This window comes from Balaenoptera borealis, assembly GCF_965194805.1.
Source record: "Balaenoptera borealis genome assembly, chromosome: 7".
NCBI classification, from domain to species: Eukaryota; Metazoa; Chordata; class Mammalia; order Artiodactyla; family Balaenopteridae; genus Balaenoptera; species Balaenoptera borealis.
In genome coordinates, this window is record NC_138864.1 from 20,379,858 (window position 1) to 20,405,796 (window position 25,939).

The window sequence follows — 25,939 nt, forward strand, 5'->3', positions numbered from 1 at the left end:
TTCAGAGCTTCGTGGAAGTCTGGTGACAGGCAACACAGGTGAACTAAAAAGTTTCCACAGTAGTTTAGTTAGAGACAACAAATTATAGAATAATGTTGTTTTACAAAACAGTTGAAATCAGAAAAATCCCTACCAGGGATAAATTTTATAGAATAGTTAATATAAAGACATTTTTTCCAATATATTCTGGATCCAACCAGAACCAACTATCTTTTGAGAGCACTGCTGACTCTTGAGTGTATCATCAGTGTGGTGAAGAAGCTCGTGTCTCTGGTTCGTTCAGGCCTTCAGCTGTAGATTGGAGTAAATCACGTGGGGTGAAGAAAGAGCCCAGGTACAGAGCTATTTTACATACTTCAGAATCGCTGCTCAGTCAGGAGATGTTGCTGCCATCTTTCCTCTTGAGATTCAGCCTCTACAGCTTGGCCTTTAATTAACTCTTATCCATCAGAGCCCAAAGCCAAGGAAGAGTCAGTACAAGTTTCAAATTATTTTTGCCAGCCTTTGACAAGGGGGTAGGTGGTTGGTAACGGGATAGATTTTCCTGCAGGCTCCCGTAAAATGCAGGTGTACCCCGGAGATATTACAGGTTCGGTTCCAGACAACTGCCATAAAGCAACTCTCACAGTAAAGCCAGTCACACAAATTGTTTGGTTTCCCAGTGCATATAAAAGTTATGTTTATACTATAGTTTATTAAGTATGTAGTAGCGTTATGTCTAAAAAAATTGTACCTATCTTAATTAAAAATACTTTACTGCTAAAAAATGCTAACCATCATCTAACAACACAGGGTTGCCACAAACCTTCAGTTTGTTAAAAAAACACCAAATCTGTGAAGCACAGTAAAATGAGGGAGGCCTTTCGTGGATGGTGACGCCCAGACACACAGTGTGTCAGGAGGGAGGAGGGATGGTCGGTGAGGTAATAATTTCGTATATGCAAGGACATAATTGCCCTTTGAAAAGTTGTATAGAAAATGGTTGAATTTACCCACATTAGACTATAGCCCAAGGAAGGATTTTATATAAAATCTGAAAATTTTGACCAAACCTATTAGTTATAGCTGCTTGACAGCTTCAACTAAGTGCTTTGATTTTAGCCTGTTCATCAGATGAGCTCTAAGAGGGGATTTTGCTGAGTCACCTGGAAGTAAAGTCAGACCCAAAGGCAGTGAGCTGGGGGTCAAGGAAGGAGCTGAAGGGCAGGTCCACCTGCCAGAGTGTGTGGGTGTGTGTGTGTGTCTCCGGGCTAAACAGGGGGTTAAGAAATGGTTAGGAATTAGCCAGTGTAGGAAGACTGCTGTTATTCATTCTTCTACTGCATATTATGCTATTACGCTACTGTGCAGTTATATTCTACTAATATGCTATTATGATTCTTCTACCAAGTCACCTCTTTCTGTATCAAATAGCATTAAATAACTTCTGCGTTTCCCTCTTTTAGACCACTGCTCTTCCAGACAAGTGAACACGTAGCCAGTAGCCCTGCACTGGGGGACATTATTCCATTCAGCATCATTATTCAGTTTTTGTTCACAAGAGCACCCCCTGAGCTGAGATCCCCCTTCCAGGTAAGGAAGTGAAGAATGTGCCGCTGCTGCCCCTTCCCCCAACTGAAGGTGCCCGGCCTTCTCCTACCTTACTAATCACGGATTCCTGTCTTGGCAGCAAATGCCTAAGGAAGGAAGAAAGATTCCCACTGCCCAGCCCCTACTTTCTCAGCAGTGTAAAAATTGCCTGCTGCATCTAGAATTAGCCTTTTAAATAATAGTGACACAAGTAATTTATGTTCATAAAGCTTTTTTGACGGAGGCCCCATTTACTTTTCTGACCCACCTTCAATTGGCAAACCCAAAAGCCTCTTTGGGAGTCAGGAAGGTGCACCGAGGGCTGTGCCGCCTGCCTTCGGGCAGGTGTTTGACCCCGGGAATCCCTGCGATCCTCCTGAACCTGCACGTGCTGTCGCAGGACGGGATTCACCCTCTCTCCTCTGATCGTGTTTCCACCCTGCAGAGAGCCGAGTGGTCCCACGCACGCTTCTCCCAGTGGCTGGATGACCATCCCTCTGAAAAGGACAGGCTCCTCCTCATCAGGTAGGGCCGTGCGCTGCAGGGGCCTGGGGGATGCGGGGATGCGGGGAGGAGGAAGGAGGGGGCCCGGGCGGGCGTGTCCACGTTGTGCTCCCCGGGGCCGGCCCCCACCTGCTGGAGTGCCGCCAGGGCGGGCGCGTTGCTGGGGGGCACGGCAGGTTTTGCTTTCTGTGTCCTTCACATCCCCTCTTGTGCTGTCCCGTGCCTGATGCAGCCCTAAGAACCATGCACTTCTGTTTTGAAAACCAACCTCAACTATGAACGACTCCTTGCCTTGGCTCCATTTTCTGCTTCATTTCCACGTGGGGCAGTTACTGAAGTCGTGGAACACAGATGGGAGTAAACGTGATACTGTTATTAGTAGAAAACAAGGACACCCAGCAGCCTAGTGCCTCTCAGGTGTATTTATGCACGTGTGCGCACACGTGCAGACACACCCCGCCCACCCACCCCACCCCCGCGTACACCCCTGCCATGCCCAGGGTGGGATGCTCGCACTGTCACATACGGCTTACTAAGCATCTCTCTTCCATCAGCACTCGCCTTTGAAATTTCCGTCTTTATCACTTTATCACTCTGCAGCTTTAGCTAGAAGTGACCACCACTTCCTTCTTGACACTGCTCATCAACTGACCGATTCCACTTATTTTTATTGATACTCACCATGTGCCAGGCCCTGAGGACACAAAGCAAACCAAGACAGGCCCTGCCTTCTTGGATCTTCCATGACACCTCAGTCATCTGTTTCTGTTCTCACCTCTGTGGCCATATTTTCCCTTAGTCTCATTTGCTGAACTGTCTTCTTCTATCCACTCCTTAAAGGCCATCATTTCCCACAGTGTGTTCCTGGCTCTTTTCCCTTCACGTTCGATCTGTACTTTGGTTCCCAGGTGAGCTCACCCAGACCCGTGACTCTAGTGACCTCTTCTGTCCTGTGGCTTCGGGTCTGTGGTTCATCTTGGTTGCCCAGGGCCTCAGGCCAGCAAACTTGCTGTCACATGTCATCACTCAAAGTCCCACAGAAATCTCAACCCCAAAATGCTGAGAGTAAATCATCTTTCCTTTCAAACGTGCTCATTCTCTTAGACTCACTGTCTTTTTCTTTTTTTTTGTAAACTTTTTATTTTGTATTGGAGTATAGCCTATTAACAATGTTGTGATAGTTTCAGGTGCATAGCAAAGGGACTCAGCCATACATACACATGTATCCATTCTCCCCCAAACTCCCCTCCCATCCAGGCTGCCACATAACATTGAGCAGAGTTCCCTGTGCTATACAGTAGGTCCTTGTTGGTTATCTATTTTGAATATAGCAGTGTGTACATGTCGATCCCAAACTCCCTGACTATCCCTTCCCCCCATCCTTCCCCTGCCAGCCCTGTAACCGTAAGTTCATTCTCTAAGGCTGTGAGTCTGCTTCTGTTTTGTAAATAAGTTCATTTGTATCATTTTTTTTTTTTAGATTCTGCATATAAGGGATATCATACGATATTTCTCTTTCTCTGTCTGATTTACTTCACTCAGTATGACAGTCTCTGGGTCCATCCATGTTGCTGTAAATTGCGTTATTTCATTCTTTTTAATGGCTGAGTAATATTCCATTGTATATACGTACCACATCTTCTTTATCCATTCCTCTGTCGATGTAGACTCCCTGTCTTGGTTGGGGTGTCCCTGTCACCTATATCCAGCCAAGCTAGAAAACCTTGAAGCCATCATTCAACTCCTCTGTCACCCTCATTCTCCAAAGCCAGGCAGTTGTACCTCTTAAATCACTTTGGAAGCCATTCTCAGCTCTTCCAGGGGACCCTAATGCTCTTAGCCTGGGGACCAGGGCACCAAACCAGCCTTCGCTTGAGCCTAAGAGCAGGGGATGAGTTGGGTTCTCCAGAGCCAGCCTGGGGCTCGTGTGCTGAAGTGGTTCTCCGCTGTGTTTGCACCCAAGAGTCATTTACGGAGCTTTGAAAAATCCAGGTGTCAAGGCCACACCCTGACTGCCTCGGAATCTCCAGGGCTGGGAGCCAGCATCCGGGTTTCTTAAAGCGGCCCGGGCGGCCCCGCAGCACAGCCGGCGCCGAGGCTAGTCGCCCAGGGCGAGCCACCCCCCTCCACGCCCCCTGCCGCCGAGAAAGGAGGCCGTGGGGGTCGTGGAGGAGACCTCAGCCCGCCAGATCCGGGAGCGGCGCCGAGTCCTCAAGTGTGGCGACCGGCGCCCAGGGGAGCGCCCGGCCCTACCAGTGGATAAAGAGGAGGGTGGCCCGCGCCCCTGCTCTTCTTCCGTGCTGGCCGCTTGTCCTCTCAGCTCTGAGTATCTGAGCGAGGAGCGGGGCGGGACACGCGGGGAAGCTGTCACCGTCAGTGCGGCGTCTGGTTAAACTGACCTCAGAAGAGGCCCCAGGTGTGGACGGGGGACTCTGCCGGGGCGGTGTGGGGCTTTGCGGTGCCCTCCCCGAGTCCCGTCGACTCGCTCAGCTGCAGCCCACTGGCTAGTGCCAGAGCGCGCAGGGCTCAGTTGATGGGACAGGGTGCATCTTCGTCCTCTTAACGAGTTGGACTGAGCTCATCTACGACAGTTGTCCTGCTGTGGGCACATCACAAATCTGCTTCCTTTTGCTTCTTTTTAAAAATGTCTCCCGAGTGATTTCATCAGCAATGCTGTTGCTGAGCCTATATTTAGCAACCGAAAACCATGCTCAGAAATGCTGTCAAGTTTTTTGAATAAGGCCTGCCCATCACGCCACTCATGGCTGATACCAGAGCCTTCGGTGCTGAGCAGGGCATGGAGCCCTCCTCGGGGGACTCCAAAACACCGTGCCCCTGCTCCAGCCCAGGCTGCTGGCAAAGCAGGAAGCTTTGTGCTAGAGAACGTTCTTTCTTACTGTTACTGCAAAACTGATTTCCTCCCTGCATACTGAAGCACCACTGGATGAATTTCTTGCCCCTGTAGATAAACCCAGGGTGAGTATTGCCCTTTAAATGTCAGTAAATTTGTTTTAGCTTTGGGGGCAAAGCTTGTTGTGGACTCATCTCCTCCCGGCGCAGTGTGTTAAGTTGTCAGAAGTAGGGCAGATCGAGGGTATAGCAGCCACTGCTGCGGAACAAATGGCAAGCAATGACCTCTCTTCTGCCTTCCTTTCTGCTTCCTTTTGACACCAGACGTTTCTCTAGAGCTTGAATGGATCCTAGTCAAGTTAATTTTAAAAGTGGAGTGATCAGTGACTCCTGGGGCCGAGTGGGGTAAGTGGGGAAGATGGTACCTCCCGGCCCCTGCCAGGCAGGCATGTGCGCCCTCGGGGGCGGGGCGGCAGCCTGGGGAGCTCCTGGGGGTCTGCAGGTGTTGAATACGTTCTCGGCAAAGATGAAGACTCAGGTTGTGATGGAAAGATTTCTCAAGTTCTGCAGAAGAGGTAGGATTGGCCGCATACGCACCAACTCTTGATATTGGCAGTGGGACAGCAACTCTTCTGACTGTGGCCGCTTCTCCTTTGTTTTTCCTGAGTCTCAGTAGGGGAACACCTTTATGGTGTCAAAACTGTTTACAGACTTTATTTGCTTATTGGTACTTTTCATCTATACAATCGTCAGACAGTTCTCAGTGCCCCGTGCATCCTTGGACCCCTTGCCCTCCTCTGGGCGTCCGGGGCCCACAGGCTGGGAACCATTCCCTCAGCTCCTCCACTTCTGCGGAACCACGGGATCCCTGTTGTTGGAGGGTGAAGTTTGGTCTCATAGGAGCTAGTGTTCCTATGGCGCGAGATCCCTTCCAGTTCTGGGAACTGGGTGCCTGAGGTGAGACCCAGGGGAGGATGGAGTCAGGGGAAGGCCTGCAAAGGCACATGGTAGTTTTTTAAGTCATTTAGGTATCTCAGTACTAAGCACACTGATGGGTCCTGCCTGACAAAAATCAATTTTGTGTGTTCCGTAAAATCCTCCACTTGGTTAGTTCATATCACATTGGGCAGTGTTGCCATGTTACCACAAACCCTCCCTCTACTAATTGCACAATTCCTATACTGATTTCTTTTTTCAATAAGGGTAACTTTAATAATCTTCCTATTTTGGATGCAAACCAGAGTTGAGACTCTTACATAATGCTTGGCCCGACTTCCAAGAAGCTGATGTTTTGCTCAAGCAAATGAAGTAATGTAATAATTGCTTGAAAATCTTGCTCTGATTTTACGTGGGAGGGCAGCTTTAATCTTTTTTCTCTCCGTAGTTCTGATGGTGTTTTTGATGAAGACCAAAAACACTAACCAAACTCATTTCTGAACTTTCTTCCACATATTGTCTAGTTTTATGTAATATCTTATCCTTTTGAAAGCAGATGAAACTGCTAAGTGGATTTTTGTCCATTGATTAGATAAAAATGACTCTAACCCATTCATTGCAGAACAATTACAGTTTCTGTGAATTTCAGTGCATTAATTTCTTAGACTGATACATCACCATTGTCTTGAAGACAGTTGGAGCCTTTGGGGGTTTCTCGACTGTGTGTGAATCTGCAGGGACTACATGTTGGGAGTGGGGCGTTTGCCCAGGATGCCATAGCAACTTGAATAGCATTACTAAAAGAAACAAGTTTTTTCACAGAGAAACAGCTTCATCTAAGGCTCAGCCCTGACACGAATAAGGCATCTCACAGGACATTGTTCTTTAAGGGCATTAAATTCCATTTTGCTTGCCTGTACTTTTGAGGATCCCTGCACTCATGCTTCTCTTTTATTTACTTTCTTCATTGCTTTTGTCTTTTTCATTACAGTTTTCTGTCTTCCTGTATCTAATTCACTTTTTTTAATTCATTCACCCTGCATTTGGCAAGCACTTAGGTCCTGGGGCTACATAAATGCAGAAAACAGCCCCAAGCCTCAAAGTTGTTACATATTAAGAGGGAAACTAACCAACACACAGATCCTTACATGGCAATGTGGTCATGCACGGTAGAAGTGTAAACAACTTGCTCCTTACATGGAGAATCTGAGGCCATCAGAAGCGCAGTGGGGAAAACCGTATTTGAGTGCTTCATAGGTTCATAGATGTACTTGGAAGAGAGCCAGGTTCTTCACAGTATGATCCTTTAACTCTCATAACTAAATCATGTAGGTATTCCTCCCACTTTGCGGATGAGCAAATAGGCTCAAAATGTAGCCCAGATCACACAGCTAGGTCAGGGCGGGGGTCGGGGGGAGCGGTGGGCAGAGCCTGAGGTACCAGCGGTGCTTCTGAACTAAGAGCCTGCCAGGCCCCTGCAGAGCTGGTTTCTAGTTTGATTACTTTAGCGTGAGTAGTAAAGTATTACTTCACTTGAAGCCAGCCTTCAGGGATCCGTCCCCAAATGCTGGGGTCCGGCTAAGCCACGCTACTGGTGCAGAAGCCCCAGACCTGTCCACAACTTTATGTGACTCCACGGTGGTTTCAGCTTTGTGCTGCCTAGAGTTAGGAAAGGCTTTATCAAAAACAAGGCATTTGGGCTGGTCCTATGTTAAAGCTCTACAAGGAAGAAATCGGGGAGGGGCGTTCCAAAGATAAGGACGGTTAACGAGGAAGCTTTGTCTCACTAACAATGAGACAAGCCAGTGTGGTTGAAGGGAAACAAGCCCTTTCTGGAGCCCGACCTTGTTAGGCAGAGACGTCTTTCTTTCAGAGTGGTATTTGCACAAGCACCCAGGTCTCAGGGTTGGGCTGAGAGTCACCAGTGAGCTGGATGGAGCTGCTCTGCCTGTGTCGGTAACACAAACAACGGAAACTAATGATTTGAGGGTCTTTTTAGGGCACAGCAAATGGTCTGGAACCCAGCAGTCGCACAGCGCTGGGGGAGGTTGTTGATGAAGCTGGTGTTCGGTGGGGTTGTGAGTGGAGACATTGTCCCGATGGCGAGAGGGCACGGCAGGTCACGGACCTCAGGCGGCCGTCTCTGGCTGTAGTGTGGCAGGTCCTTTAGTGCAGGGCTGGCGGCACCAGGGTGACCACCACCTACGAGGTTACAGCAGCAATTAGGGCACAAGATGGCAGGGTTCAGACTGAAGCTAAGGGGAGAGGAGGGACCGGATGTGGTAACGTGTGGGGTAAGTTAAAAGGACTTGAGAACTGGTTAGGTGTAGGACTAAAAGAATTTTAGATACAGACTTTGGGGAAACGATGGTGTCCTTTGCTGAAATAGGGGAAGGGGCAGAACGCTACCCTTCGCTTGGGTTTTTTTACCCTAGGTTTGTTTTTTCCTTTTTTTGATATTTTTTAGAGCAGGTTTAGGTTCACAGCAGATTTGAGAAGGCACAGATTTTTCCCTATGTCCCCTGCACCCATTGCACAGCCGCCCCCATTATCAACACCCCCTCCTCCACAGTGGCCCATTTGTTACAGCTGGGGGACCCACACAGACATCAGGGTCACCCAGCGTCCATAGCTTACACTAGGGCTCACTCGCGGTGTTGTACATTCCATGGCTTTAGATGGCCCTAGGTTTTTGACAGGTGAGTTTGAGGGAGACCTGGAAGGAATCAGATAAAGATGTCCAGAACACAGAGATCGGGAGGGAGGTCAGGGCTGGAAATAAGAGATTGGAGATTCAGTTGTGTATGAAACCATGACAGTGGATAGCAGGGTTGAAGGGTGCTGTGGTGTGAGCACTGAGCTGGACACGCTCCTGGCAAGGATATCCCCTGTAGTTAAATGAAAATAGTGACCAAACCTGACAGAGGATTAATATTTTCAGTGTTTGGGAGCAAACAGTTAAGAATTACATATTAGATGGGATTTGAGACAGTATGTGAGCTGAGTTATGGTATTAACTTACATTTTTATGGAAATGCTCTACTCTCAAAGAGTGTGAAACTTCATGATTATGACAAAAAATTGTTTTACTTAGAACTTAAATAGACCAATAATGAAAAATACGCATAAACGAACAAGCACAGGGCTGGACTTGACCTGTGGGGTGGTTTGCTGACCCCCGGGTCTAATTCATGAGAACATCATAATCATACCCTTGGCTAAATTCAGACTGCCTTCTTATCGCCTAATGGGCCAACAATTGGAGCCTAAGAACAATTTATCCTACTTGTGGCAACAGGAACACAAAGCCCTGCCAGTGTCGGCGTGTGCCGTGCAGGCTGCACAGTGCAGGGCGCCCCCTTGTGAGCTCTGTGCGTCGGCACAGGCTGCGCTTGGCTCCGCAGGAGTCTCTTCGGCAGGAGAGACGACGAAAGGGAGACCGGGAATCTTAGCTGCCAGACAGCCTCCGATTGGGTGATGAGACCACGAAGTGCGACGCAGGCTGACAACCATGCACAGCTCTGCACCTTAACCACAGGACCACCACCACCAAGTGTTTGAGGGCTGGTCGACTGGGCACAGCAGTTCCAGAAATGGGCTGCTTTTAGGTGTTGGTGGCATCCTCCAAGCTCTTTTATTTCATTTGTATCGTCTTCTGATCCTTGTTTTCTTTTGGTTTTCAGGGGCGCCCTGGAAGCTTACGTTCAATCAGTTAAAAGCAGAGAAGGCAAAGAATTTGCACCAGTTTATCCCATAATGGTCCAACTGCTTCAAAAAGCTATGTCTGCTCTTCAGTAATAATGTGAAGTATATCTTAATCTCCATTTTGTGCTAACCCATCCAAGGTTTGCAATTAAACTAACACATACTCTAAAGGACAGCTACCATCTACTATTTTAAGAATGTAATCGAATTTTTTGTATTTCCTGTTGATCTTTCCTGTTTACCTCTGAAGCCCTTCTACCTTAAATAGCATAAAATGTCAAAACTGATTCATCATCACCACCTTCCGTGTGGACCTGATTTTTTCCAGAAACATACCGAACTCTTGTCTCTCCTCTCAGGCTTTTCCGTGAGGCTATCTAAAACTTCTTTCCCATCACAGAGTCCCCACTGCTTCTTAAGGGATTCGACCAACTTATAGTAAGTACACTGCTTCTCCCCAGCTGGCATCCTTCCTCACTGGATAAGTAGGTAGCCCAGTGGTTTCCATATTTGGCTGCATATTAGACTCACTGGTAGAAGCTTTAAAAAAACCCTGATGCCCAATTTGTACCCCTTATTGACACGTATGGGGGTAGGAGCCAGGCATTAGTATTTAAAAAAAAAATCCCGAAGTGTTTCCAACGTGCAACGAAGTTTGGGAACCACTGGCATATCCCAAAGCTAAGATGTAGGGCTAAATGCTGTTTAACTGTGTCTTACTGTATCTTTAATAAAGATAGAGCAAGGCTGTCTTTACAGTCTTGTGTGTCATTTTATTAAAAACAGACTTTCGGGCCTGTTCAGCTTTGTAACAGAGATGCCAAGTTAAAAATAACGTTTACTCTACAAGGTTTCTTATAAATCGTAGGTAATCTAGGTCCTTAGTTTTCTATTGCCCTTGCCCTGTCATTAACATTTTATTTTAAATTTAATGTTTAAAATCCCATAAGCCACTTCTAAAGTATTTTCCATCTCCTGAACCTGTTTTTCTGATGACTCATTCGTAAAGTTCAGTCAGGATCAATCAGCGGAAGTCAGAGATAAACAATTTTTTTTCATTTTATTTGAAATAATATACAAGAATATAGTGTGCAAAATTTAGGGGCAACATCATGAAGAAGTGTAATGAACTGAAATTCAGTTTTACAGCTGTGATTCCTAACCAGAAACACCACTTGGTGAGTAACAAGAAAAGCCATGATTGTAGCTCAGAGCATAAGCAGCTGTATTGCCAACGTGTTTGCTCTCACTGTAGACAGCTGGAGGAAAGTAAAGTGCACGTGTTGCACTGCGTAAGTGCAAAGTCTGCCCCCACCATAGAGATACGATGACAAATACGATATTAAGATATGTGGCTGAGGAGATACAGGACACAAAGTTAAAAATACAATGGTGTCAACCGTTAACAGCACCATTACAGTGACTATACCCCAATGCTACTCACTAACTTTACCTTGGCCTGGGCTGTCGCCATCGAGCAAGGGGTGGGTGCTGCCACCTGGCGCGTCCACTCAGCATGCTCCGGGAGCCGCGGCAGGTGGCTCTCAGGCTGTGACACTGACACCATCCACCTGCCCCCCGTTCCGGCAACCTCTTGGCACTGGCCAGACTAGGAGCCCCCGTGTTTGGCACAGATGCTGAGCCATATGGTGGTTGCTCAAGGAAAGGCCAACTCCCGGCTTCTGCTTCACTCCATTATGTATACAATACAGATTAATAAGCAGTAAGGAGCCAATGTATAAACAGCAGTTACATATTTTTAAATTCCCCCTTTGTACAATTTAAAATAAAACATGTATACACTTCTCCTCTCTTTCTACTGTACTTTAGCACCACAGGATATCAATTTTCAAGCCTATATTACCTGATAGACATATATGAAGTTTGGAAGAAAATAAGGCAATTTGGTTTACAATGTTGATAGTTTTAGCTTACTTAATGCTCTAATGGAGAAAGCAAATCCTCACTCATATTATTAAATCATTTCAAGACTCAATGCTATCAGTATCTTACGGTCACACGGATTCGGGACAAATGGTGAGACCTTGATCTTCTTAAGTCTTTCCATCAACAGTCAATGTTTATGCAAATACAGACTTAAGAACATAAGCATCCTGGTTTAATGTTGTTGTGAGCCCTGTGGAGATAAAATTAATAACTCAGTGAATGTTTACAAATCAATACATAGTAATTCTACAAATGAAAGCTAAGATGGATAATATAATGTTAATAACCATACTATTAAAAACAGATCGCTTTCTCAAAGGTGGTGATTTTTTAAAGTCTGATAATACCTGATGGTCCAAGCATCCAGAAAATTTATGAAAATGCTGAGACAAGAGAGATGGACTAGGATGAGCAGACATGAAAGGGGATCCAGGCAAAGTCCTACCACATGGAATCCTAAAGAACTTCAAAAATCTAGTTCAGTCACCCTCATACTGGAATCTGACTGCTGACTGCTTCTTTATAAGAAATTCTTATGCGGATGAGAACCGCATGTTACTATACAGAAATAGACAAATACAGAGAATGAATTAGAACGTCCTTGGCCAGCCGTCCTGCTGCGAAGTACTGATGCTGTCCCTTTGTCTTTAAATGATATTTCAAATCGAGCTCATTCTGTTCCATCAATCAGTCATGTGACGTTTTCTTGTAATTAATCGAAAACACTTACTTAAAAGATGCTAGTCTAGTAATGGAAAAGTTTTAAGAATCAGGTCTATCCAATACAGCATTATTATGGTGCAAACTTGTTTACTAGCCTTCCCGGGCCTTTCTATTTCTTCTCCTTGCTGAGATATTTAACCTAGAAATTCTGTGCAAATGTCACAAGTCCCCATGAAGGCTGGTTATTTACCCCCACCTCCACAGCCCATCACCAATTAAGAAAAGAAAGGCTGTTGAGACATACCACCCCAAATTAGAAAATTCTTCTCCTGTGATAGTAATGAGTTAATGACCCCCATCTTTCCACCCAACCAGAAATACTCATTCCAGATTCTTCCAGTTCAGCATCTGTAGCAAACATTCCTACTTTCCATGCTAAAAGAGTAAATGGCACTAATGACGAAAGGCAGCCTGCCTTATACGATGGTGTGCAAACATTATTTAGGTTCTGAAAGATAAGAAGGCTGAAAAACAGCATCAACGCCCTTTTAAAGCTTCTAACAACTGCTCCAATACGCTAGTACAATTTTGGAGTTAAGTCAAGATCACTTTAAGCAACTACTTGTTGAAACATACTGAATTGGTTCTTTTCCTTTTCCAACAGTCAGGATTTAAACGTTTTTGTTCTTCAGCCAAAGCCTTTGCTTCTAATGTATACATTCTCCTCTCTTCATTCTTCATTTTCTTCCACCTGTCACCAAGGATCACACTTATGGCTCTGTAAAAGAAACATTTACACAGTGTTGAAAGCAAGAATTTTTCAGAAAACTCACGTCAAGTGCTGCTACTTTAGGAAGAAATAGAAAGTTGAAAGACAAAAATCTCATCCAACATAGAGAAGGGGAAAGGTCAAGACTACTGTACTCATTTCCAGTAAAATCTGAAGTCATATGGTCCATTCATCATAATCTTGGCAATTAAAGCCTCCTGGAATAGGGCCAATATCTAAAATGGCTAAAAACTGGATATTTTACACAGCTTAGATTTGAAGAAAAAAGTTAAATATTTCAAAGAAATGGTTTGTTTGAATTACCATTGGGTACATCGGTCTTCCAAAGATGTTTAAGATTATTAAGGCAGACAATGTTTAGTATCAGCAGCATAAAGTATTCACCTTGTATTGGAAGGTATTCTTACTTTCTGTTTGTGCCCATAACCCATCAAATAGTCACGATAAGCCTTTTTTCGTTCATGCAGCCGCAGTGAGCATGTGGTGGCGCTAACTGTGCACACTTACCACTCATCTCCAAAGACAACACCAAAAAAACCTCAGGCAACATTTACACTTATTAAGAAAATTGGATAAACTCAAAGGGGAGAAAGTCAAACTGGTAAGACCCATCATGATAGAAATTTGAAGCTGTTTCCTATTTATTAATTTGCTCCCAAACCTACTAAAATGGTCTCATCCAGAACAGGCAGACACAAACTGTTTCCCTTTTGTGAAGAGCTTCACCCTTAACCCTGAATTTCATGACACTCATACGAAACAGGTGGTGTGGAATGACTGCATGAAGGACATACAGAAGATTTCACAATGGCTGACATGGAAGCTAGAGAACAGGCATCTGAGCTTTAGAAGAACAGTCACCACAGAAGCTCTACTCCTTAAAAAGAAGTTTAAAATGTAGTAAATGTATATATTTTTTAATCCAGTAAGTCGATGCAGTTCAACATTGCACTGCATCTTCTTTTATTAAAATAAAAACCAGTTTTTATAGTCTCCGAGTTAAAGGTACCATATAATGGTTGACACATTTACTAGTGAAATTGATTAAAAAGTATTCACATTTGTATCAACTTCCAAGTCAGAGATGCACTTGGTATAAGAAGCTTCTCTTTTTAAAATGGAAGTACTTGGGGTGGGAAAAATGGGTGAAGATGGTCAACAGGTACAAACTTCCAGTTATAAGTGATGGAGCTGTAATGTACAGCAGGGTGAGTATAGTGAATAATACTGTGTGGTATATTTGAAAATTGCTAAGAAAGTAGATCTTAAAAGTTCCTATCACAGGAAAAAAAATTCCTAACTATGTATGGTGATGGATATTAATTAGACTAGTTGTGATCATTTCTTAATATATACAAATAGCAAATCATTATGTTGTGCACCTGAAACTAATATAATGTCATATGTCAATTATATCTCATATATATATATATATATATATATAAAAAATTAAGATCACGAGTCATTAAAACCGGAATTCAAAGCTGAATTATTTTATGTGCATAATCATTTGACTTTTCTCAGAATATCAAGGGTTAAGGGACCTAGGAAGAATGGAGAAGATAATTTTAATTCGTGGAGAACTTGGTTGGTTTGAGAGGAAGTGAGCTGTAGAGGATTCTAAGAGGTGAGGTATGGGACAAGCAAACAGTAGGAAGGACTAGCACTGTTAATTTTTACCCCTGGGCTCTACTGAGGACACCTCTCAGTCTTCTGACAAATCTGGCAGTCATTACAAACTGCCAATGCCTGCACATCCCATAGTATGACACAGGTGTAAAATAAGTACATCCTTGAGATCTGACACAAGAAGGTGCTAGTCTTTTCTATAAAGATGGAACAGTTGTTAGAACTGTGTCCTCTGACAGGCAAGTGACATTTAATATTTTAGAAGGCAGATCCTTACCTCTTAGCTAACCTAATTATCTGTCTAGGTATTATAAAACAGTTACACATGACCCTAAAAGTTCCACTTAAAACAATTTACTTTAAAATCAACCTGGAAAACAGAATTCAATAATGAAAGCTATTGAAGAATAACTTAACTATCCCAGTTCCTATGAACTGCACAGAAGTGTTACTGAATTATTATAGTCAGAATTATCACTATTTTTACCTGTTATCTTTCCCTGGATACATCTGAGTATATTCAACTCTGTATTTTTTGGCAAAAAGCATGAAGGCATTCATTGGTCTTTTGCACTTGTTAGGAGAAGTGGCACTCGCAGTCCCTGAGCTGTGGGTTTTGACAGCTTTAGCGTACAAGGGATTGGAAGAGAGCTGTGAGGATCCCGGGGAGCCACAGTTTTTACTGAATCCAGATCTTTCAAAGTCTTGACCTCCAGGTCCTCCACAAGACAAAGATGCACGACGCTGGCGAGCCATGCTACTTAACACGTAGACTGCGGAAGAATCCATAGGCGTGAAGTCATAGCTGTAAATAAATACATAAATTCATTAACAGGATTTTAATTCAGTATAGTTATCTGATTTGTGAAAACAGGATTAAAAAAAAAAAAGACCCTTAAGATCTGATTGGAAATTTCAATGTATTTTACCTTAAATAATGTTACCAACACTACTTTAGCAACTTCACCATTGATAGTTGCTTGTAAGATGAAAGCTTATGTATGCATTTACTAAATTTATTTTTTTTATTCTCAAGAGAATACAAAATGTTTTTATAAAAGACTTCCAAGCCTCCCCACCCCAAAGGAATCTGTTACAATCCACATACTTTATTCATAGCAAGCTTCTTCTTCAGATCCCATACAACTCACTTATTCCTACTTTAGATTCATTTTTTGACAAATGTGATAATCTAGTTTGTTGACCTCTAGAAGCCTGAAACTACAAAATTAAAACAGAGTAGCAAGCATATACCAGGCCTAAGGACTAACTACCACAGAAGACAAGATGTTGGGTAAGGACAGATAGAAGTGGTTAAATGTAGCTAAAGGAACTTAAAATGCACAGTAGCCTGGGTCATTTGTTTACAATGACATGTAAATACAGTCATACATGCATTAGTCTCCCCTAAAGGCTATCCATATATTATAACAGCCTAATAACTTAAAACCCCACATTGATCAGGAAAGGCCACATTTTGTTAGGTATGTTCAGTTTATATAGGTATATAAGCTCTCCACATCATCTCATTTTCTCAACAAGCTTGCGTGGCGATTATCATTATCCTCTCTTTATATGAAGAAACAGGCTAAAAAAGATAATGTATTGTTCACCCAAGGCCTCACAGCTACTAGCTCTCAACCCAGATCTGTTTGTCCAGCTCCAAAGCCCCAGGTTTCCTCACGAGTACCATGGTACTCTGCACTGCTGTTGGCAAACCTCAAGGTGAATCATCATCAGATTAACTGAAAACATCATCTGAAAATTAGAAATAACGTAGACCACAGCCTAAAAGTATACCTGTCAAGAGAATTCTCTTGTTCCAACTCTGTTAACGTCTACTGCTTACACTGGTAATCTCAGCAGAAAATCTTTCACTTCAACCCCAACTCCTCTTTCTCTCCCTGAAACAGCGATTCTGGCAGTCCGTCAGCAGGTTGATAACAGCTACAGGAATAGTATCCGCCGACAGGTGAAGCAATGTGCGATTATGGATGAGTCTGACATATGGAGGGCTACGTGAGTGAGGTGCACGCCATTCACTGCACACAGTGAAAATGACTTTTACCAATTATCAACCACACAACATCTGCTTTTTTAAAGGTATTACATGAAATAAATGTACTTACAAGTATGACTCCAAAATCATCCAATAAATGCTTAGCAATCAGTATTATGCCAGAGAAATAATTTTTGCTATCTGAAGCCCCTCTCATATGTAATTTAGAAAAATAGCAAACTTATGCATTTGTAAATGAACCTGACACAAAATTATTAATTTCTACTGCAGGAAAATAATTACAATTTGAAATACCGAAAGATTTAAAAATAGGGTAAGCTAATTGACTACTGAAATTTGAAAACTCCACCATCTAGTGGTACAAATGTAACCGTCATCCATTTCCATTATGGATACAATTTAAAGTAGCTTGAAATAGTCAATCACAGAATTCAGATTTTGACATGACTACAGCATTATATTACATAAAATATCTTTTTAAAAAAGCTTAATTTTTTGCTATACTGAGCATTCGCTCTCTTTGCTATCTCTTCCTAAAATGTGCCTTATTTCACCTCACTTCTTTTCTACATGCCATTCCTCGAGCTTAGGATGCCCCTTCCCACCGTCACTGTCTATTACTCTTAAAGAAAAACTACAATAGTATAGTGTCTATTAACCGAATCAGAAATATTAACTCACTTAACCCTCCCTTCAATATGATCCACATTTTACAGCTTTTTTCTTTTTTCTGAAGACCCGTGGAAAAATTAACTTACCCCAGTTTCCGCAGCAGAGCTATCGCAGAGCCCGGCTGCGAGTCCAGGCGGTCCGCTGCAGAGCCATGTTGCTGACCAGGCTACACTGCCTCCCAACCAGCACCTCCACACGGTACCCACGGCCTCATCCATCCCCTGCTCTAGACCGCAAGCAAAGAGGCAGGCCTACGTCCTAACTGATCTTCAATCCCCAATGTCGGCACATACTAGGCTCTCAAAATGAATGACGACTGACTGAGAGGGTAAAATAAATCATTCTGGAGAACATAATAATATAAAATTTTAATTGGGCTCAAAGCCCATCTCTGCCACTTACTAATGGCATGACCTTGGGCAGGTAACCCTCTAGCCTCAGCTTACTTAGCTCTAAAATGAAGGTAATACATGCTATGCAGTGTTGCACAGCTGGAAGAACAGACTATAAAACACTTAAGGCAGAGGTGAGCACACAGCAGGTACTCAACTGGGGTATCAATTATTACTGTAGAAGTAGTCTAGATTGGTAAAGTGACTATCCTAAACCTGTGTGATGCCTAGAAGATTGGCCTCAATACCCAATGTCTCAAATGGGCTTCTTCAACTCAAGCTCTCACTTGGAAGCTTCCTTTCTACAAAAGAGCCACCTATTGTGTTTAAGAGCTCATCAGGTTATTGCTGACTTCTTCTGGTCCTCAGCAAGCTAACATCTACTCCAGTGCCCTTCCTAGAACAGCATGACCCAAGAGCACCTATTGTGTGCCAGCTGGATACTATAATTTCTAGTCCTCACAACAAGGAGTAGAGTTAGGCAGGTGTTATCACCTCCATTTTACAGTTAAAACACTGAGGCTTGCATTTGCAGCAACATGGATGGGCCTAGAGATTATCGTACTAAGCAAAGTAAGTCAAAGAGAAAGACAACCATATGATCTAAAATACGACAGAGAATTCCCTGATGGTCCACTGGTTAGGACTCCGTGATTTCACTACCAAGGGCCTGAGTTCAATCCCTGGTCGGGGAACTAAGATCCTGCAAGCCACGCGGTGCAGCCAAAAATAAAAATAAAAATAAAAAATAATACTAAAGTAAGATAAAATACGACACAAGTGAACATATCTATGAAACAGACTCAAAGACACAGAGAACAGACCTGTGGCTGCCAAGGAGGAGGAAGAGTGGGGGAGGGAGGGATTGGCAGTTTGGGATTAGCAGATGCAAACTACTGATATTATATACAGGATGGATAAACAACAAGGTCCTACTGTATAGCACAGGGAACTATATTCAATATCCTGGGATAAACCATAATGGAAAAGAATATGGAAAAGAATATATATATGTATAATAAAATTTTTAAAATAACAAGGAAATAGGATATTTCTAATATCACTAAAGTTCTACATTTGCCACCCCCAGAAGTAACCATTCTCCTGAACTGTTAATCATTCCCTTAATTTCCCAACAATTTTATTATAAAATTCATTCATAAATACGATAAAAACTGTAGTGACATTAATTATGTTAAAATAGCTATTATATTAACATATAATGTTTCATTGTGCAGAAACGAGTTAACATTGCAGGCTTGCTGTCCTTTCAAAGGGTTACTTACAGGCTGGCCCTTGACTAGCATCTGGAACTTGGATTTCGGGAGGGTTCCCATCATACCCACAACTGATAAGAGTGGCTCACTGTTCCTAAACTGTATGTACAAAAAATACGGTTTACCCTAAACACCTGCTTTCCTTTTGGAAGCTTTTGGTATATGCCAGGCAGAGGCAGCCTATGCAACCAGCTGCCAATAAAACCCCTGGTGCCGCATGTCTAATAAGCTTCCCGGTAGATAACGATTCATACATGTTGTCGTAACTCACTGCTGAGGGAAATAAGCTTGTCCTGTGTGACTCCACCGGGAGAGGACTCCTGGAAGCCTGGCTTCCCCAGACTTAAGCCCACGTCTTTCCTGTTCACGACTTTGCTTCATATCCTTTCAATGTAAGGTATCATAGCTGTGCGTATGACTAAGTACTAAATCCTGTGAGCCCTCCCAGTAAATCACTGAACCTGGGGGTGAACTTGAGGATCCCTGGTGTAACTGTATAATGTGTATTTTATATACTATAGAAAGATTATATAAGTGTAATTAGATTTATAATTTTATTAGATATATTTCCAAAGAACATCTGATTCCAGACTAATTTTTACTTAACATTATTTCTAAAGTTGATCCATGTTTTAAAATGTATGGCTACGGTTCATTCATCTTCCACTGACAGAAAGAATTCCATTGTATGATTATATCACACTATATGCATTCAGTCTCCAGTGAATGAGTACTGATACTGTTTCCACGTTTTTGCTATCATGAGCAACACAGCTTGAACTTTACACATCGCCTAGTGCATGTCTACAAGCATTTACTTCTCTATGGTGTACATACAGAGAAATGGAACTGCTGATATTCACTGGTAGACAATAAAGCGAAATTATCTTCCAAAACTTTTTTATCCATTTACACTCTCACCAAACATTAGAGGTATCACGGATCTGAATCCTAAGAATACTCTGAGTACTGGACCTTAACAATGTCTTGTTTTTCAAAAAAGACTGTATAAAAGAGAGTCAAACAGCATTTACATTCCAATCTTGCAGATGTTTATTGAGCATATAGCCTGTGCCAGGCCCTGTGCTGGTTGCTTTTTTAAAATGTTTTTTAAAAATAGTCTCACTTATGCTTTCAAAATAAAAAAACGTATTAACCTTCTATTTTATTATATTAAACTGAATTTATTTAAAATCTTCAGGCCAGCAGAAGTTCTTGAGAATTCTCTACTTAAAGGCCTATGGATTTGATAATTATCTTAAAGAATGGGGCTTAGGGCTTCCCTGGTGGTGCAGTGGTTAAGAATCTGCCTGCCAATACAGGGGACATGGATTCAAGCCCTGGTCCGGGAAGATCCCACATGCCGCGGAGCAACTAAGCCTGTGCGCCACAACTTCTGAGCTTGTGCTCTAGAACCCGTGAGCCACAACTACTGAGCCCATGCACCACAACGACTGAGCCTCAGCTCTAGAGACCGTGAGCCACAGCTACTAAAGCCCGCGCGCCTAGAGCCCGTGCTCCGCAACAAGAGAAACCACTGCACTGAGAAGCCCATGCACCGCAACAAAGAGTAGCCCCTGCTCGCTGCAACTAGAGAAAGCCCACGCACAGCAACGAAGACCCAATGCAGCCAAAAGTAAATAAATAAAATAAATAAAAGCTCTTTTTTTAAAAAAAAAAAAAAAAGAAAAAGAAAGAATGGGTCTTAAAATCCCAGATATCATATACTTTCTCTGGGTTCCTTCTGGGAGGAGGGTGACCAACTGCCCCCGTTTTCCCAGGACTGAAGGGTTTCCAGTGCTGCAGGACTTTCAGTGCTAAAACCAGAAAAGTTCTGCACAAATTCAGACAGTTGGTCAACTTTCTTGAATGTCAGCACACATGGGTTCTTGTCCTATTCTACCACTAACTAATAGGGTGATCTCAGGAAAAATCACTTTCCTTTTAAGTCTTTCCAAATGTCAACTTTTTGCTGTTTTTACAATTTTTAATCCATGCAACTAATGCCCTTGGTCAAAATGAATAGTAAACGAAGACACAGTTAACTAAAAAAAAAAAAAAAATACAATTAACAGACTTATGGTCTGGTTCAAAACAACTGGCCAGATTTAGCAAATTTTTTTTTTCTTAACTATCAAAGATGATCTATTTAATTCCTAGACATATGTGGTATTTTCCTAATCTAATCTTAAATGTTTTATGAAGTCACTTTTCCTACATCACTACTCCATGTAAAAGTCTTCTTTTTTTGAAGTATAGTTGATTTACAATATTGTGTTAGTTACTGATATACAGCAAAGCGATTCAGTTATATATATATAATATACATATTCTTCTTCAGATTCCTATCCTTTATAGTTTATTACATACGTCCCTGTACTATACAGCAGGACCTTGTTGTTTATCTATTATGTATATAGCAATTTATATATTAGGATCTGTTAATCCCGAACTCCTAATTTATCCCTCCCTACCCCCTTCCCCTTAGGTAACTATAAGTTTGTTTTCTATTTCTGTGAGTCTAATTCTGTTTTGTAAATAAGTTCATTTGCATCATTTTTTAGATTCCACATATAAGTGATGATATATGGTATTTTTCTCTGACTTACTCCACTTAGTATGATAATCTCTAGGTCCACCCATGTTGCTGCAAATGGCATTATTTCATTCTTCATAAAACTCCTCTTGAGGGACTTCCCTGGTGGTGCAGTGGTTAAGGATCCGCCTGCCAGTGCAGGGGACACGGGTTCAAGCCCTGGTCCGGGAAGATCCCACATGCCGCGGAGTAACTAAGCCCGTGCACCACAACTACTGAGCCCATGTGCCACAACTACTGAGCCCGCGAGCCACAACTACTGAGCCCGCGCACCTAGAGCCCGTGCTCCGCAACAAGAGAAGCCACCACAATGAGAAGCCCATGCACCACCACGAAGGGTAGCCCCTGCTCGCCACAACTAGAGAAAGTCTGCATGCAATAACGAAGACCCAACTCAGCCAAAAATAAATAAATTAATAATAAAAAACTCGAACTATTATTTTACTTTAATTACCGAGTACTTTTTCATTTATTCATATACAGTTGACCCTTGAACACTGTGGGTTTGAACTGCATGGGTCCACTTACACATGGATTTTTTTCAATAGTAAATACTACTCAGTCCATGGTTGGTTTAATCTGCCTACACAGAGGGCTGGCTGTAAGTTATATGTGGATTTTCGACTGTGTAGAGGGTCAGTGCCCCTAACCCCTGTGTTGTTCAGGAGTCAACTGTATATACCTCTTCTAAGTAGTCCTTTTATAATTCTCTGATCTTTAAAGGTTTAACCTCCTAAACAGCAATCATTAGGGAGATTAAGAGTAAACTTTAATTTTTTTTCAGAGAGAAAAAAAAGGAATTCAATATTACCTTTTAAATGTATCAAAAACACCTGAATCATCAAAATTAATGGCATCGGGGTGTCCAGGAGGTAGACATACATCACCAACATGAATTTCACAACACGGAATGCCATGCTGTACCACAGTCAAGCTTGGATAAAATGATGACCAACCTAAAGTTAAAGCAAACTATTGTTATATAAAGGACGGAGATTGACAGAAAGCATCCAAATTATTTATTATATGATAGATATGTCACTTCTGAGTCTTAAAAATAAAAAGTATGTGATAGATTTATAACACAAGTCATGTATCTTTGCCACAAAGCAAATCCAAGTGTTTTATTTAAACAATGCAAAAGCCCTCCAAAACTAGTTTAATTCAGCATTTTACTAATATATCAAATTCTATCAATCAGCACTTCCACTGACCTACAAGACAGTAAATGATAAATGATGATGATTGAGACCATGAAATAGTCTCTGAATCATTACGTATGACAAGAGTGTTAATGTGATTCAGGTGTAAAGCATATTTGGCCTCAACCAAAATTCAATTACCAGAATACTCCATTCCCCAAACTATATCAAAACAACAGAGAGCTTATTATAGTATGCTACATGAATCTACAAGTTCATACCCACAGGAAGTAGAGCTCCACCTGACTACTGCTAAGACATTTAAACATCATTAGGTATTATTATAAGGCATTTCCTATGGTAGTATTAATTAGTTTGAAAGAAGTTTTCCCTTCAAAAATTTTTTTCTTAATCATCAAAGAATTATGCCACAAGACATAATTATAGATTTAAGAAGCTTTCTTTAAAAAGTTACTACAAATTCAAAATTGAAGCCCTACCTTTATTTTTAACATAGAAAGGGTGGTCCAGTTTACACTCTACAGTAAGTAAACCATCTTCTACTGTACCAGGATCAAAAGTCAACTTCAGTACAGACTCGCCAAATGATATACTTTCTTCATGTGATAACAACTTTAGACCATCAGAACCATAGCCCTGGAAATACATGCATAGATTAAATAAATTGGCAATGTTCAATTCAACATGGAGTGAAGTTCCTATTATGTGTAAGACTTTGTGGAAAAGGTAAAAATAAACAAGACAGGATCCTTGCCATTAAGGAGCTTTCAACCCAGTAGCGAAGAAAGGCAGATATTACTACAATATAAAGCCGACTGGAGTAAGTGCTTCAATCCAAGTACAAATAATGCTAATGGAGTTTAATAAAGGGAGATATTAACTCCAAGAGAAAAAGATTGGGGGGAGAGGTTTCGATTCCCATTTGAACTGGAATCTAAAAGAAGAATGCAATTTAGAAAGGTACAAGAACATGCCTTACACCAGGAATAGTTGTGACTAGTAACTTCTTTGTAGAGTGCTGAGCATCTGCTAAAAATACAAGATTAGTTCAGAGCTGGGGCAAATAAGACTGCAAAGGAGGGCCCAGTTAGTAAGTAAGTAAAGGGATCTTAAAGACAGGCAAAGTGCTTAAACTTTCCTTTGAGAAGGTATTGGGAAGTCAATGAAAATACTTTTATTAATATAATTGTTGATTTTAAGGTGATGACAAAGACGACAGATAAAAGGTACCTCTAATATTCAATTGGAAGATATAACGAGAGAACCCCATTACAGTCTTGAACTGACAAGTGCAGTGGTGGTAGAACCGGGCTGAATTTAAATTCAACCAATATTTATTGAGCACTTAGTACATGCCAGGTGCTAGGCTCTGAAAACACATGATCCCTACCCTTAAATTCACAGAAAAACGAAGGAGACAGACATGCCAACAGCTAGCTACAGTGTCCAGTCAAAGTAACTAATGAAAGAAAAGGATAAATGTAAAAAATCTTTAAGGAAACAGAATGGATCAACTGAATACAAAGAGAGGAAACAGTCAACTTCATTCATGTTTTGAATGAAGCAATCAAGAAAAGGTTTTGAGGACTTCCCTGGTGGTCCAGTGGTTACGAATCTGCCTTCCAATGCAGGGGACACACGTTCAATCCCTGGTCGGGGAACTAAGATCCCACATGCCACGGGGCAACTAAGCGCGCGCGCTCTGGAGCCCACGCGCCACAACTAGAGAGAAGCCCGTGCGATGCAACGAAGAGCACACGTGCTGCAACACAGCGAAATAAATACATAAATATTAAAAAAAAAAAAGAAAGAAAAGAAAGAAAGAAAGGTCTTGCATCTGGCAATCAAGAAAGGGTAGTAATACTCTTAAAAGGGGAAAAATGGACCTGGATGGGGAAGAAAAAGGTGAATCCAGTGTTGGCTACACTAATAACTAGATTACAGAATCTTCTAATTCTTAGAGCTATAAGAACTTAAAGCTAATCCCAGTTCCATCTTACAGATCAGGAAGGCAACACCCAGTGGGGCTGATAGACTGCCCAAGGCCAGTCATGCGAATAGCTGCTGGCAGAGCTAGAAAGAGCCCAGCTTTCCTGACTCCAAGACCAAAGCAGTTTCCACCGGCCACCAAAGAGCTGCTGTCGACATTATCATCAGAGAAAAAGTGGTGAAGAGAGTGAGGAAGGGTAGAACCTTATTAACATTCAACATCATGGGCAGACAAGCCACCAGTCGAAACAGACAAGACATCAGAAGGAGAAGCAGGGCACTGCCATGCTACGCAAATCAAGGGAAGACAATCCACTATGTCAAACACTGCAGAAATGTCAAAAAGAACAAGCAGAAGTCTCTTTAGAAATCAAAATAAAGCTAGTAACCTTTGAGACAATTTTAGTAGAGCAGCAGAGGCTGAAGTCGGACTACGGTGAACTTCACTATGTAATGCTTACAGCAAGAAGGGGAGACTGAAGGCAGCCAAGTCAGGACTGCTGTTCTCAAGAAACTCACTAGTAGGGGACAGCAGGAGCAAAACAGGAATTTTACACAAGCACACTTCACATGCCCAATTTCTCTGCCCACAGTGGAGATGGAGAAATTGAAGATTTCAAAGATAAAGGTTTCATCCAACATTTATGCTACTGCTGCCCACTACTGCCTTTGCTTATCGACTTAGAAAATACCAGCATTTTAATGGGTCATTTTAAAAGTAACTCAATCAATTCTCACTTATCCATAGGAGAATTAACCACTTTGTAGATTACCTAAGATAAGGCTTTGGTTTGCTTATTTATTCATTTTGTGTTTAATGCCAGTTTAATTTTCCCCAAAAGAAAATGTGTAAAAAGTGCTAAGAAATACTCTTTTTCCCATCTAACAAGCTTCATTATAAAGGTAAAACCTAAAGTCACTGCTCCTCTCCATCAGGCTAAGCAACAGAGTAGTCACAAAAGCTCCTCCCAAAATGTAAAATGTCATTTAAACATGGAAGAAAATGGGAGGATACACCTGTAGATTAATAATAAACCTATGTTCCCTTTTGAAAGACTTGGAAAAGTTTGAAGAATTTTAAATCAACCTTGTGAGTGCCCATCTGGAGATCTTCCTCATTATCGCAGCCTTCAGTTCTAGCAAAATCTTCCACATCCTGCCATTCCTTATTGCTTCCCTTATGAAAACACAGTCGTGTGCCTACAGTTTAAGTAAAAAACAAGTATTAGGTATGTGA

The 25,939-nt window shown here is 42.1% G+C and overlaps 2 protein-coding genes across 5 annotated transcripts in view; one reads left to right on the plus strand and one right to left on the minus strand.

Annotated features, from left to right (window-relative positions):
• COG5 (component of oligomeric golgi complex 5) overlaps positions 1-9,864 on the plus strand; it is a 284,645-nt gene extending 274,781 nt beyond the window's left edge. The window contains exons 20-22 of the mRNA XM_082399763.1: positions 1,446-1,572; positions 2,015-2,094; positions 9,543-9,864. Coding sequence (XP_082255889.1) covers positions 1,446-1,572; positions 2,015-2,094; positions 9,543-9,657 — 322 coding nt within the window. The 3' untranslated portion in view covers positions 9,658-9,864. The remainder of the gene's footprint in view (positions 1-1,445; positions 1,573-2,014; positions 2,095-9,542) is intronic.
• The window catches only part of HBP1 (HMG-box transcription factor 1), a 31,538-nt gene continuing 15,343 nt past the window's right edge, over positions 9,745-25,939 (minus strand). For all 4 annotated transcript variants that reach the window (XM_082399834.1, XM_082399837.1, XM_082399835.1 and 1 more), the window contains exons 6-11: positions 25,790-25,902; positions 23,193-23,349; positions 22,362-22,506; positions 15,081-15,398; positions 12,811-12,952; positions 9,745-11,701 (exon numbers count right to left, since the gene is read on the minus strand). In XM_082399834.1, the coding sequence (XP_082255960.1) occupies positions 11,684-11,701; positions 12,811-12,952; positions 15,081-15,398; positions 22,362-22,506; positions 23,193-23,349; positions 25,790-25,902 (893 nt within the window). In that variant the 3' untranslated portion in view covers positions 9,745-11,683. The remainder of the gene's footprint in view (positions 11,702-12,810; positions 12,953-15,080; positions 15,399-22,361; positions 22,507-23,192; positions 23,350-25,789; positions 25,903-25,939) is intronic.